The sequence below is a fragment of the Oryctolagus cuniculus genome, chromosome 18, assembly GCF_964237555.1.
Source record: "Oryctolagus cuniculus chromosome 18, mOryCun1.1, whole genome shotgun sequence".
Taxonomy (NCBI): Eukaryota; Metazoa; Chordata; class Mammalia; order Lagomorpha; family Leporidae; genus Oryctolagus; species Oryctolagus cuniculus.
Window position 1 is genome coordinate 16,120,099 of NC_091449.1, and position 13,555 is coordinate 16,133,653.

Genomic DNA, 13,555 nt, shown 5'->3' on the forward strand with positions numbered 1-13,555 from the left:
AGACATCACCTCCACAGAGAGGTGCCCCCTGATATGCCTCCCCAAGGCTGGCCCAGGCACCCTGCATGGGCTGCCACTCCCCGTGAGCTTCCCACCTCTGGGGCCTTGGCCTCTCTGCCTACTGTCTGGTTCTGCTCTTTGAACTCATGCTAATGATATGCTAATGAGCAGGAGCTGCCAGGAGTCAGGGTCCCCAGCCCTTTCCTCCAGGACCTCCTGGTCCCACCTACCTCAAAGGAGACCTCAACCTCCTCTTCCTCAGCTTCACCGTTCTCCCCTCCCTCCTCCAGGTGGCAGCTCTGGGGAGGAGGCATTAGTTAAGGGTGATGGGGAACAAAGGCGATGCCCCACCTTCAGCAGACGGGCAATGCACCTGGGGGCAGGGCCTCACCTTGGCCATGATGTCGGCATATGCCATGTACAGGTAGTCCTCGTCCAGTTTGCTGAGGGAGGAAGCAGGGGGCAGTCAGGGCCCTGGGGAGAAGGCCCCTATCCTATAACAGCTTCTAGTTTCCATTTGGAGAGCCTGCCCTCCCCACAGCAGGTGTGGTACAGGTGGGAGTCACGTGATGCAGGCAGAGCTAAGGAGTTCTCCCTCCCTGTCTCCCTCTCTGTCTCTGTCTCCTTGGCCACAGTAGGTGAGGGAGGGTCCTGTGGGCCACACCAGTCCAGTGGAACTCACCTGGGCATTTTGGAGCTGTTGGGAGAGGCACCCCCTGCCCACAGGCTAAGGTGCAGGGAGGGAGGCTGCTGCTTCTGGGCCATCTTGCCACTCGTTGGCTTAACAGCCAGGCCACCTTCTCCTCGGGCCTGGCCTGTAACAGCCAACACCTACTGCATGTTTACCCTCTGGCCATCTTCTCAGTGCTTCACGTAAATGCGCACATCGGTCCTCACAGTCATCCTATTAGGTAGCTATGTGAGTAGCCCCATATTACAGACAAGGAAACTGAGGCACAGTGAGCACTCGTGTCTTGAGCTTGCTCTGAGATTCAGTTGAATAGCCAAGCCCCAGAACCACTATTTGCACACAGGATGGGCACCAGCACACTTGACTTCCCAGTGGCCCTAATGGCTGCGGTGGCCTGATGTCATGGTGGCCAATGAGATACGTGCAGAAGCCTACGAGAGCAGGTAAAAAGACCAGAGTTCTTGCTTCGAGAGGAAAAAAGCCTTTCCTTTTTTTTTTTTTTTTTCTGCCTGGCCTGTGGCAGGAAGCCTGGAAGTTTGGCATCCATCCGGGGACCACCAGACAAGAGCTAGGATTGTCAGCACAGAAAGCTAGGAAGAGCCGGGGTCCCCGCTGGTGTCACTGAGCCACTGTCCAGCAGTGGACTGTGCAGCCCTTGAGGTCACCTTGGGGAGGAAGGCAGCTGTGTTCCCATTCCCCCGCCCTCACAAAGGAGCTGATGGCAGCATCTACCTGGGGGCATGCAGACGAACGAGGGCTCAGCATGTGCCTGACAAGCAGTGCCCGTCGGCAGCAGCTCCCCATGGCTATGATTTACGCCGAAGACTGACATCAGCCCACAGGAAGCCTTCGAGTGAACTAGAAAAGCTTCCCCCACGTCCATCTGTTGGAAATCATCATATATGTTGGTTCCCGCCCCCCACCCCAATTCACTGATCTTGTTTGAGGAAGACACCTTCTTGTGGAAAAGCCCAGTCAGTCTACGTTGTCTGTGATGGGAGCCCCACATGCCATGGGACATGGTGGCCTTGCCGGTCTGAGACAGAGGGTCTCCCTGCAGCCAATGTGGGGGCCCCTCTCAGGTCCTGGGCTCATCCGAGGCAGGGAAGGGGCCTCACCTCTTTTCAGTCAGGGCCGTGCGGCTGAAGTGCAGGACCAGCTGGTGCAGGGGGTCTGGCTTCTTCTCCTCCACTTCCTCCTCCTCCTCCTCCTGCTCCCCAGCTTTCTGGGGGGAGAGGCGGGACTGGGGGAGGGGCCTCTAGAATCCTTTCCTATCTCCCCCACGGCTCTGCTGAACTGTTTTTTCTCTTCTCCCACATTCTAAACCCACGGTGGTTCTATGCAAGCCAGAGGGTGCATTTTTATGCCCCACCACGAGAAGGGCGCCCCCTGGAGGTGTGCTGTGGGCAGCCCAGCCTCCAGCCTTATCCAGCCCTGCCCCACACCGCCAGGTGGGCCCCAGCTCACTGAAAGATCATCTATCATGCGGTCCTCGAAACTGTGATCTTCGGTCAGGATCCAGGCGGCTTTGTAGCTCTCCAAGAACATGTTACAGGCCCGGTGCCTGCAAGAAAAAGGTCTAGCACCCCAGATACACCCCGACTCCATGAACCTGCCGCCCCCAGCCTTCCCCGAGACCCCATCGTGTTGGCCCTCGACCCTCCGCACCGCCCCTCCTTGGGGGCCTTACGTGGGCAGGTTGTACAGGGGCGTCATTCGGAAGCAGGCCACAACGGCTCGCCGGCGCTGCTTGGACAACAGCTTGTGCCACACGGCCTTCTTGGACTTGTAGGGGTGCTCGGTCTGCAGGGCAGGAGAGTCGTTCATGCCCCCAGACCCTGCCCCAGCCGGATGCCCACTCCCAGCCTGGGGTAGAGCTGCCCAGGTCTGCAGTCGGGAAGGCACTTACAGGTTGAGGGAACACCTGGGCTCCACTGGCAGCGCCTCCACACCTGTTTCCATCTTAGGCCCCGCCCACAAACTCAGGGACACCACCTGGGCCAAGCCCCAATACCAAGACCCAGCCAGGTCGCGGCGCACAGACTCACGGCGTCTCCCCCAGGCTCTGCCATGCCAAAGCCAAAGTTCTGACCCTTAATTCTGCCCCCAAAGGCGAGATGAAGTCCCAGGTCCCTCCCCCAGATCCAAGTTTCATTCTAAGCCTCGCCTGAAACTCAAGGTTCCACCTGGGTCCCGCCCACAGATCAAGGCTCCACCCCAGACCACGCCCACAGACCAAAGGCTCCACCCAGACCCCGCCCACAGACCAAGGCTTCACCCCCATGCCACACCTACAGACCAAGGCTCCACCCAGGCCACGCCCACAGACCCAAGGCTCCGCCCACAGACCAAGGCCCCGCCCCGCCCACCTGTTCCAGGTGGTAGAGCACCGCGGACACTTCTTGGACCCTGCGCACGATTTTCTCCGGGTCGTCGGCGTCCTCCTCGCGGCCGGGGAGGCCCCGGTACAGCGCCATCTGCCAGCGCAGGGACGGGGAGCCTTCGACCTGCGGGAGGCAGCGCAGCCCGCGTGAGGCACCCCTGGCCTCGGCCTGTCCCGCCCTGCTCCCCCGCGGTGGGCGCGCGCTTGTTCAGGTCCTCCGATGCCCGGTAGGTGCTGGGCGCTCCCGCGGCAGCCGCCCCTTGCAGTTCCGGACCAGGGAGGCGCACCTTTCCCTGAAGGTGGAGGTTGTTCTGCAGAAATTCCCGGACCTCCTCGTCTGTGTCTTTCTGGGGAGACAAGGCCAGACGGGGTCACTCGGAGGTGCAGCCTGCCTCTTGACCACACCGCTTCTCCTTCGAGGCTAGCCACCGGGGGACCGGGGAGAGTGTGTGGGGAGCATGCAGAGGCACGGAGAGGACCCAAGGTCGGCAGTGGCCAGGGAGGTGTCCTGACGGGACAACAGGGCCACGGAGGCCTTGCAGGTGACTAAGGATTCGATGGCCCCATGGGGGTCTGAGAAGAGGGAGGGGGCGACAAGAGCCAAGCATCAAACATCAGATATGGCCACGGAGGGCGTTCTGGGGCCAGAGTGGGTTAGGGGTCTTTGGAGAGGGGGTGGCGGTAAAGGGCTTGAGCAGGGTCTGTTGGAGGTCGTGGGGGACCAGGCAGGTCAGTCAAGTGACTGGGGGGGCAGAGGAGGGGTCAGCAGGGGGAATCCTTTAGGGGAGGGGGCCTCTAGGACCAAGGTCAGCAGGGCCCTTTATAGAGGGTTCCCCACAAGTGCTGGGAGAGCCTGACGTCCTGGGGCCAGAAGAGGCCTTTGGGGCCTCAGGGGAGGGGTCCTCGTGAAAGCAGGGCTGCAGGCTGTCAGCTGCTTAGCCAGGTCCTGGAAGAGGCTTGTAGGGTTTGGGAGGGCTCCTGAGGGCCCCTAAGGCTGAGACAGATCCTGGGTGGGAGGTCCTTGCTGTCCCATACAAGGGACAAATGGGGTAAGGGAGGCCTCCTGGGGTCTGAGGGGGCTTAAGAGATTTGGGGGCAGCGACAGTTGTACCCCAAGATTCCTGAGACCTCAGAGATTTGAGTGTCATTCTGGAAAGGGGGCCACTGGGACCCTGGAGGCTCCTTGGGGTTACAGGGGTTCACTCGACCCCTGACAGCCCGTGGGAGCTCAGAGGGGCATGAACAGAGTTGAGGGGGAGGGGCCAGAGGAGGTGAGTTCAGGGGGAACCCTGTGCGTTCAGCCCTGAGAGGATGGGGAGGGGACCCTGAGAGGTTTCTGGGGGCCTTTCCAGCCATCTCAGGGGCTCATGGTATCATGACAGGGGGGTCCTTAGATATCAGCAGGTTGGCACGGTTCTGGGGTTCCGTGGGGTCCTGCAGAGCTCAGCAGGGTCCCAGTGATGTTAGTGACATTTCTGGTTTTAGTGGGGTCCCAGCTAGGGGCTGTAGGTCCTCAGGGCTGTGGCAGGATCTTGAGTGGTTTCCTTAGCATCTTTGGGGTGGGCTCAGGGGGCTTCAGGGTCAGGGAGGTGGGATTCTGGGGCTTGGGTAGGATCCCAGGGGCTCTGTGGGTGCTTTGGCAGGTCCCCGGGAGGGGCTGGGCAGGCACCAGGGCGTAGCGGGTCTTGGCCAGCATGATGAGGTCCTGGTCGGTGGGCGCACACATGTTCAGGCCAATGGGCAGCATCTTCTTCAGCGTGGCCACGATCAGTGACGTCTGCACGGAGTACCTGTCCCCCCGGCGCTTCTTCTTGGTGCGTTCCTGGTCCGAGCCGCCCGACTGTGGGGGACAAAGAGCTCAGTGCCAGCCCCACCAGCCACACTGCAGCCCCCAGCCTGGACAGCAGGCTCCCCACCCCCATCCTCAGTGTCTACCCTTGACCTTACTGCTCCTTCCCTGCGGAGCCCTGATTGACGACCCTCCCAGACCCAAATTCCCAACTTCTAACCCAAACTCTGCCAGAGTCTCCCACATTCTGGGCCTTTCAAAGGCTCCCCAGTACAACCCCACCCCCATCATGCACACCCCCACACTTCATATCCCAGGGCCAAGTCCCCAAGAATGAATGAAAGACGCAGATCCACAAAGAATTCCAAGAGAAGAGAGAAGTTGGAAGAAAAAGAGACACTGAGAGATGGAGATGGACAAGATGGGGAGACAGAAGGCGCAAGAGAAGTCTAGAAAGATCTAGAGGCAGAAACACGGGGCACAGCGTCCCACAGCCGTGTTCTGGAGCCTTGGGTGTAGACCCCTGTCCCGGGCCACCCCAGTCATGCCAGTGGAAGCCCCGGTGATAAGCTTCGGCCAGAGCAACATCCACGCTGGCTGGCGGTACCGAGCAGGACCCGCGTGCCAGGCACTGCAGAAGGCCACACATGCAGCATCTGCCTAAGTCCTCGCAGGGCCCTGGGCTGGGGCCGTGAGAGGCTCAGCCGGATCCAGATCCCACAGCTGACCACCAGTGCAAGAACCAGGCCCCAGTGTGTGTGGGTCCAGAGCCCAAGCGTAAATGACCACATGGTGAGAGTTCCCCTCCCCTACCATGCACCGCGTGCCTTCCCGCCCCATCCCCTGACCTCAGCCCATGATGCTTTGGGAAAGCTGAGAGTTGCCTTTTTTTTTTTTTTCCTTTTTTGGTAACAAAGCAAAAAAAAAAAAATTTTTGCCAAAAACAGAGGGAGAGGAAGGGTTGGGAAGGGAATGGATGGGGGTGGGGGAGGAGGAAGAGAGGAGGATGGGGACTGGGAACCAAGGACAAGGGGTAGGAAAGGGCAGGAACAGAGGCTGGGCGCTGGGGGTAGGAGGGCATTAGTCAAGAGCCATGCAGAAGATCCCAGACATGGGGCTGACCTGTGCGTCTCCCGCCTGCTTCACCGGGGCGCAGACAGAGACAAGAAGGGTTACCCCAGCCCCACAGAAAACCCTGTACCCAACTCCTCACTGTCCACACCCCAGGTCCTCTCCCGGCCCCATGCCCCCACCCCCGCTGGGCATGTCCGGACCTGGGCTGGCTGGAGGGGGTGGGCTTTGTCTTCAGGACCCTGAAGAGGACAACTCAGAGGAAGGGGCAGAGCCCCCGGGGGTGGGGGTGAGGGGGTGGGATAATGGGAAGAGGAGAAAAGCAAGTGGCCTTGGGAAGGGGGAAGGTGGAGTGGTGGGATAGGCCTGGAGAGGAGGGAGATGGGAAGAGGCCGATGGGGGGAGGGAGAAGAGGGGCTGTTCTGGGGGCTGCAGGGAATGTGCCCCATGCAGGACAGGCTGCCAGGGGCACAGGGGTTCAGCAGGAGTCCCTGGAGGGTGCACCCTCCCTTCTTGCTAAGTGCTCTCTCCAGAACAAAGCACCCACCTTGGCCATCTTGCTCTTGCTGTCAGCCGTCAGGAAGGACATGTTGTTGATCTCGTTCTGGACCACAAAGTTCTGCTCCTCACGCTTGAAGTTCTGGGGGCAGGGGTGGGGGAGACACGGTGCTGGGGGTCAGACAGGGTGAGGGAGGGCCCCCGGAGGCAGCAGCTTCCCCACTTGTGGAGAGGAGACACACGGCGGGTGGGGACTCACGTGGGACTTGGACCAGTAGATGAAGATCTCGCCCACCATCCTGAACAGCTCCTCAGCGTTGGCGTTGGGCTCCGTCAGCCAGTGCGCCCTGGGGTCAGAGGAAGGGGCTGGTGAGGGGGCGGGGCGGGGATCCCCGGGGGAGGGGACCTGCTGGGGGGCCAGGAGGCATCAGTGGGAGGGATGGGCTTTCCTTGGGCAAGCAGATGGACATTTTAAATGTTTAAATGACTAGTCCTGTTCTGTAAAAAGTTGCTCTAACATTTTTATTGCACTACAGCACACAGAGAGGTATGGACTGGTCCTTGTGTAAGCACTGGCCAAGTCCAGAAGCAGAGCACTCAAGTTCCCGGGTGGACCCTGGTGCCCCTACAGCCACCCCACCTGCTCCCCAAAGAGGACCCTTGCCCTCTTTTCTCGACCGTAGTTCCTTCTGTCTGTCCTTGGCATCACACAGACAAGACGCTGTGAGTTTTACCCACACTGCTGTGTGCCGCCACCACTTGCATCACTGCACAATATCTCGTTGGATGCCTAGGAAGCAAATGCTTGCTCTCATCCTCTGACCCAGCACTCCCAACCACCAGGAATCCACCTCCGGCAAAACCCACTCAGGAGCGCAAGGATGGAGACCAAACAACCAAGCTGCCCAGCTGAGGGACTGGATGAAAAAACAAAGCACACGCAACTGCAGAGAATGCCACCAACTACAGGGCAGAGGACATGGAATCTGTGTTCTTCCTGACAGTGCCGAATGCAGTGACAAAGAAATGCATATGCATAGGCTATAAATGTCCAGCACTGGGGGAATCAGAAAGATACACAGAGGGCCGGAGCTGTGGTGTAGCGGGTTAAGCCTCTGCCTGCGGTGCTGGCATCCCAAAGGGGTGCCAGTTTGAGCCCCAGCTGCTCCTCTTCTGATACAGCTTCCTGCTATGGCCTGGGAAAGCAGTAGAAGATGGCCCAAGTGCTTGGGCCCTTGCACCCATGTGGGAGACCCGGAAGAAGCTCCTGGCTCCTGGCTTTGGATTGGCACAGCTCTGGCTGTTGCAGACATTTAGGGAGCAAACCAGCAAATGGAAGACCTCTATGTCTCTCCCTCTCTCTCTAACTCTGCCTCTCACATAAATTTTTTTTTTAAAAAAAAGGGGGGGGGGCTGGCGCTGTGGCAAAGAAGGTTAATCTTCCACCTGCAGTGCCAGCATCCCATATGGGCACCATTTCTAGTCCTGGCTGCTCCTCTTCCAGTCCAGCTCTCTGCTATGGCCTGGGAAAGCAGAAGATGGCCCAAGTGCTTGGGCCCCTGCACCTGCATGGGAGACCAGGCAGAAGCTCCTGGCTCCTGGTTTCAGATCGGCGCAGCTCCAGCCGTTGCAGCCATTTGGGGAGTGAACCAGCCGGTGGAAGACCTTTCTCTCTCTCTCTCTCTCTCTCTCTCTCCCTCTTACTGTCTGTAACTCTACCTCTCTAAGTAAATAAAATCTTTAAAAAAAAAATCAAGACAGCACACCTTCACTGCGTGGCAGACCCCAGGGCCTGCCTGTATGCCCCAGTCTGCTTTCCCTGGCTCGGCCTCCACCCCCCCCCCCCCATGTGAATCAGAATCAGATGCTCATTAGTCTAAAGCAAACACAGAACACCCCTTCTGGGGAGCTCAAAGATGAAAATGAGGGGAGGGGAGGAGGAAGACACAGTCTTTTCCTCTGAGTGGTCACTCCTGTGGAGCCTTCAGGCTGTGCAGGCTCCAGCCACTCTTCCATTCTGCTTTGACATAAAGGGAGACAGAAACTAGAACCAAGCCCAGAGACCTGGAAGATGTGGAGATTTCCCTCCAACAAAATGGCGAGTGTAAAACTGACGGTTGCTAGGTCTCTCTAACCCTAAGAACGGGTCTAGGGAGAGCCAGCAGTTCTTTCAGCATAATTCTGCAGACAAAATGTATGAATGGGTTAAGCAGCAGTTGGTTCAAGTTTAATCAACACCTGCAATGGCATCACCACTTCCATGTCTGCTCCCATGGCAGACATAGCTAATCAATCACAAAGCCCCGATGCAACCTTAAAATATGTTTCAGCCAGGATGGAGCTTGGAGTTGAAAGCTCCTCACTGTCCCTGGATTGGGCTGCACGTAGGGGTTACTCGCTCTTTACACAGCGCGTGGGAGGTCAGGGAGAGCCTAGCGATTAGGTGATACCTGCGGCTGTCCTTTGACTGAAGGTCTGTGTTTCTGGAGGGAATGAACCTGGCCAGACCTGGACTGTCTGCAGGAGGGCCTGCCCGCTGGGTTTCCCTATAGGAGTCGGCCACCCCTAGCCACCCTGGCCTTGTGGCCACAGTGCTGGAGGGAAAACACAGGGCTCCCCAAGGCTGATGCTGAACCCCCTCAGAGGGTTCGAAGGAGCAGAGAGGAAAGAGCCAGCACAGTGGGCTGGGCTCTGCTGGGCCAAGGTGGTAGGAGCCAGAAGGGACAGGGAGGTAGGAAGTGGAGGGTGCTCATGGCAAATTAGGAGTGGGGCCAGGGGAGGCGGGGGCTGACCTGTTGTTGTCCACGTAGCGGATGAGCAGCGGGTAGAGGGCGTACAGGTCCCGGCAGAGCACAGAGAACTCGTCCCGCACCAGGAGCTCGCCCTCCTCAGCTTCGGCCTTGGCCTCCAGCCGCAGCTGCTCCTCCTCAGCCACCACCTTGCCTGCCCGCTTGCGCAGCCGCCCGATGGTGGGGATGAAGTGGGAGTGCAGGAGCTCAGGCCTCGCCCGGCTCACGATGGGCTGGGCGAACACTGCAGGGGCACAGGGTGGGGTGCTGGGGCCTGACCTCCGATCTCGGACAGAGCCCCCGACCCAGCAGTATCACTTGACCCCAGCCAGCCCCTGACCCCTGATCCCAGCACCCTCCTCCTCTGGTCCGCTCCCGACCTTGGGCCCTGGTCTTAATCATAATCCTGAACCGAACCTGTGAGCCAGTCCCTATCCTGTGACACTGGCCCAACACGAGACCCTGACCTCTGACCCCCAACAGCCGAACCCTCACCTGACACCTCCCCCTTAACCTCTGACTCCCTCGGTACCCAGACTCTTGCCTCACTACATGGCTTTGACCCCAGTTTCTTAGAGGCCCTGGCCTCTGATCTCTTAACTTGACCCCAATCCCAAACTTCTGAACCAGGAATCCCAGAACTTTAACACCCATTTCTCGACCTCTGGCCAGACCCTGACGCCTGACCTTTCCCTGTGACCCTTTGTATAAAGAACTCCAGCCTCTGTCTGAGCTCCTAAGCTCAGACGTAACCTCTCTAAGGCCCCAGAATCCAGAAAGCAGCTGAGCCACCCCAGGCCCCGTGAGCCTGAGACGCTGACCCCTGGCACTTTGACCTCGAGAAAACTAACTCGGGCTGCTCCGAGTCACCCTTAGGCACGCGGCCCGGGGTCCCCAACGCACCAGCAAGCCGCTTCATCCAGGTGGCCTCGTCAATGCCCAGGTTGTTGACAATGATGCGCAAGATGTTCCCCAAGAGCGAGTTGAGGTGGTCGGAGGTGACAGCCGTGCAGGGCGGGGGGGCGCCGGCAGGCAGGGCGGGAGGGGGCGCCTCGGGCCCGCGCTCCCACCAGCGGGGCAGGTAGCTGCAGAGCATGGGCAGCGTGATCTCGATGACGTGCGGCATCTCCGTGTAGCGGGCCCCAGACTCGGCCAGCCCCCCGATGTCTGCCATGAGCCGATCCAGCACCGGGATGTCAGGACACATCTCCTCCACACTGTTGGGGAGCCCCAGGACTGGGGTGCAGGGGGAGGCCAGAGCGCGCTCAGCTAGCACTCTCAGACCTCAGTGCCCGACGACATGTTAGACACCACTGGATGGCCGCCACCCAGTCTCAGATCTCAACCCCAAACCAATGACCTACCCCAACTCACACTGAAACACCACATCCCCGTGCCTGTGTGCTCCCTAAAACCTCACCCGAGTTCCAGGCTCACTCCTAAAATCTCCCCTCCTTACCCCCCGTCCCAGACCCACTGCCCCCAGGCCAGCACTGAAGCACACGCCAAAGAAACCCCCTGTAGCTTCGCCTTCTCCTTCCTCCCCACCCCCCAGGCCACCGTGGCAAACACAGCCATCGCTCGCTCCTCCAAGCACCTGCTGTGGGCCAGGCACTGGGTTCTGGGAGCAGGGCAGTGAGCAGACAAGATTCCTGCCCCGGAGCTTATTCCCGGGGCCCCCGCCTCGAGATTTCTGTCTGATCACCACCGAATCTTAGGTGTCTAGAACGGTGCCTCCTACGCCATAGGAACTCAGTGTGTACTTGTTGAATGAATGAACCCATGGCTTCCTCTAATCTTTCCACAACCCAATAGCCCTTAGCCAAAACTCAAGTATCCTGGAAAGTCCCTGTGACCCCTCGAACATCACCATCTCCAAAATACACCCCACAGCTCTGAATTCCACCCCGATCTCCTTTTTTTATTTATTTGCTTTTATTTTTTATTTTATTTATTTATTTTTTTTGACAGGCGGAGTGGACAGTGAGAGAGAGAGAGACAGAGAGAAAGGTCTTCCTTTGCCGTTGGGGTGCAGGGCCCAAGGACCTGGGCCATCCTCCACTGCACTCCCGGGCCACAGCAGAGAGCTGGCCTGGAAGAGGGGCAACCGGGACAGAATCCGGCGCCCCGACCGGGACTAGAACCCGGTGTGCCGGCGCCACAAGGCGGAGGATTAGCCTAGTGAGCCGCGGCGCCAGTACCCCGGTCTCCTAATTCTCCCTGCAGCCTGGGGATGCCCCCGTGCACAAACGCTGGGGGTCCCGAATGTGGAACACTGCACCCTGGGGGGGTCCTCAGCACAGCCCCCATCAGCCCACACTCCTGTCCCCGGGGCCCCGTGCTGGGGGACAGCCACCCCAGCCCCACGCCACTTACTGGCTCGCTCCCGGGGAGACTTGGTGGTGTACACGGAGCAAGCGTTGTACTCGTTCAGCTGAGGCTCCAGGAAGGCCACAGGCATGGCCGCTGCCAGGCGGGCCAGGCACTCTCCAAGGGCTGGCCGTAGCCTGGAGGAGGGGGCTGAGCGTGACCTTCTCTGCTCCCCCTTCCGGGTCCTAGGTCCCAGCCCCATCCTCCACAGGAGGGTCTCCTCGCAGGACCCTTTGGAGCAGTGTGCATGGATGCAGCTGAGCGGCTAGAAACACGGTGACTCTGTGTATGTGGTGGGGGCAACAGCCTCCCCTCGCTCCACTCCCACCCCACCCCTACCCAAGGGGCCTCTTGCTCCACCTGTCTCAGCACCCATAGGGGCACCATCCAGCCCCCAACCCCGGCGGGCCCCGCCTTCGAGGCTGTCCTTCCCATGATCGCCCTCACGTGGCCACCGTGCAGAACTGCAGCTGTCACCGTGTACAGGTGGTCTTTGGAGATTCCACCCATCTCCTGGGCCTGTCACCCACCCCAACCACCCGTCTCCTTCTCCACAAGTCCATTTGCAGCCCAGAACTATGGCTCCCTCTACTTACTTTTCCACATAAGTGTTCTTGGTGGTCCCCAGAGAGTAGATGCTGCACAATGTTCGGTAGCAAGACACCTGCACGTCATCCACTAGGGGAGGAGGGAGAGGGTCTGGGTGGGTAGTGCCTTCCACAAGGCTTCCTCCCACCCATTTCGCTTGTCTCTAGGCCAGTGAAGTGCGTAAGAGCAGGGGCCAGCCTGTTTTTTAGCTTTGTGACTTGAACAAGACCAACTCTTTCTCAGCCTCTATTTTCCTATCTGTAAAATGGGATAAGCACAGTGCCTTCCACATAGGGTGCTTGTAAAGATCAGATGAGCGAATTCTCAGAAAGCAACCATGACAGGGCACTCAGTACACACTCAGTAAAGACTGTGGAGAGAAGTCAGGGGTTACTTGAATGACAGAAATGTGGGGTTGGCATTGTGGCATAATGGGTAACGCCACTGCCTGCGGTGCCAGCATCCCATGTGGGTGCCAGTTCAAGTCCCAGCTGCTCCACTTCCCACCCAGCTCCCTGCTACAGCCTGGGAAAGCAGTAGAAGATGGCCCAAGTGCTTGGGCCCCTGCACCCACATGGGGGGCCCGGAGGAGGCTCCTGGTTCCTGGCTTTGGATTGGCTCAGCTATGGCTGTTGCAGCTATCTGGAGAGTGAACCAGTAGATAGAAGATCTCTCTCTCTCTGCCTCTGCCTCTCTGTAACTCTGCCTTTCAAATAAATAAATAAATCTTAAAGAAAGAAAGAGAGAAATGGGTGCTTCCTCCAGAAAAATGCAAGCATGCAACCTCGGCTCTGGTCTTGGGTGAGCCATGCGCCTCCCATGAGGCCAGCGAAGGACGTCCTTCTTGCCAAACCTACAGTGACTTGGGGCCTTTTGTCAAAGCGGCTGAACACATACATAGCTTTACTAACTCTCTTACCTACCAGTTTGCTGCCCACTATGATTGGCTATGGCTTGAGGTTCCCCAGGGGTTCCTGTACTGAGATTTGACCCTCCCTTGGGTGGTATTAAGAGGGTGGGCATTTAGTCTGATTGTGCTGTTTATAGGTGGGGTCTCTGGGGGAGTGATCAGGGTTCAATAAGATCACCAAGGTGAAGCCCCCACAACTGAACCCTGGTAGCCATAAGAAAGGAGAGAGAGAGAGACACACACACACACACACACTAAAGGACACAGATGCACACACATGTGTCCTTTCTCTTGCCGTGTGATGCCCTGCACAGCCTTAGGACTTTGCAGCAGGAACTGTGACCTAAATAAACCTTCCTTTATAAAGTTTTGCAGATTCAGGTATTTCTTTAGAGCAACACAAGAAGAACCAACGTACTGAGTGTGTGCTGTGCTGACGGCCATAGATCACACACCCAGACACCTG

The 13,555-nt window shown here is 58.6% G+C and overlaps 1 protein-coding gene across 2 annotated transcripts in view; it reads right to left on the bottom strand.

Moving 5' to 3' along the window:
• RYR1 (ryanodine receptor 1) overlaps positions 1-13,555 on the bottom strand; it is a 108,320-nt gene that overhangs the window by 36,054 nt on the left and 58,711 nt on the right. Inside the window, 15 exon segments of one of the 2 annotated variants that reach the window (NM_001101718.1) lie at positions 231-299; positions 392-443; positions 1,810-1,916; positions 2,159-2,255; positions 2,382-2,494; positions 3,061-3,198; positions 3,362-3,421; positions 4,744-4,914; positions 5,986-6,000; positions 6,482-6,574; positions 6,692-6,779; positions 9,225-9,465; positions 10,125-10,457; positions 11,598-11,728; positions 12,188-12,269. In NM_001101718.1, the coding sequence (NP_001095188.1) occupies positions 231-299; positions 392-443; positions 1,810-1,916; positions 2,159-2,255; positions 2,382-2,494; positions 3,061-3,198; positions 3,362-3,421; positions 4,744-4,914; positions 5,986-6,000; positions 6,482-6,574; positions 6,692-6,779; positions 9,225-9,465; positions 10,125-10,457; positions 11,598-11,728; positions 12,188-12,269 (1,790 nt within the window). 2 annotated transcript variants of the gene reach the window in all.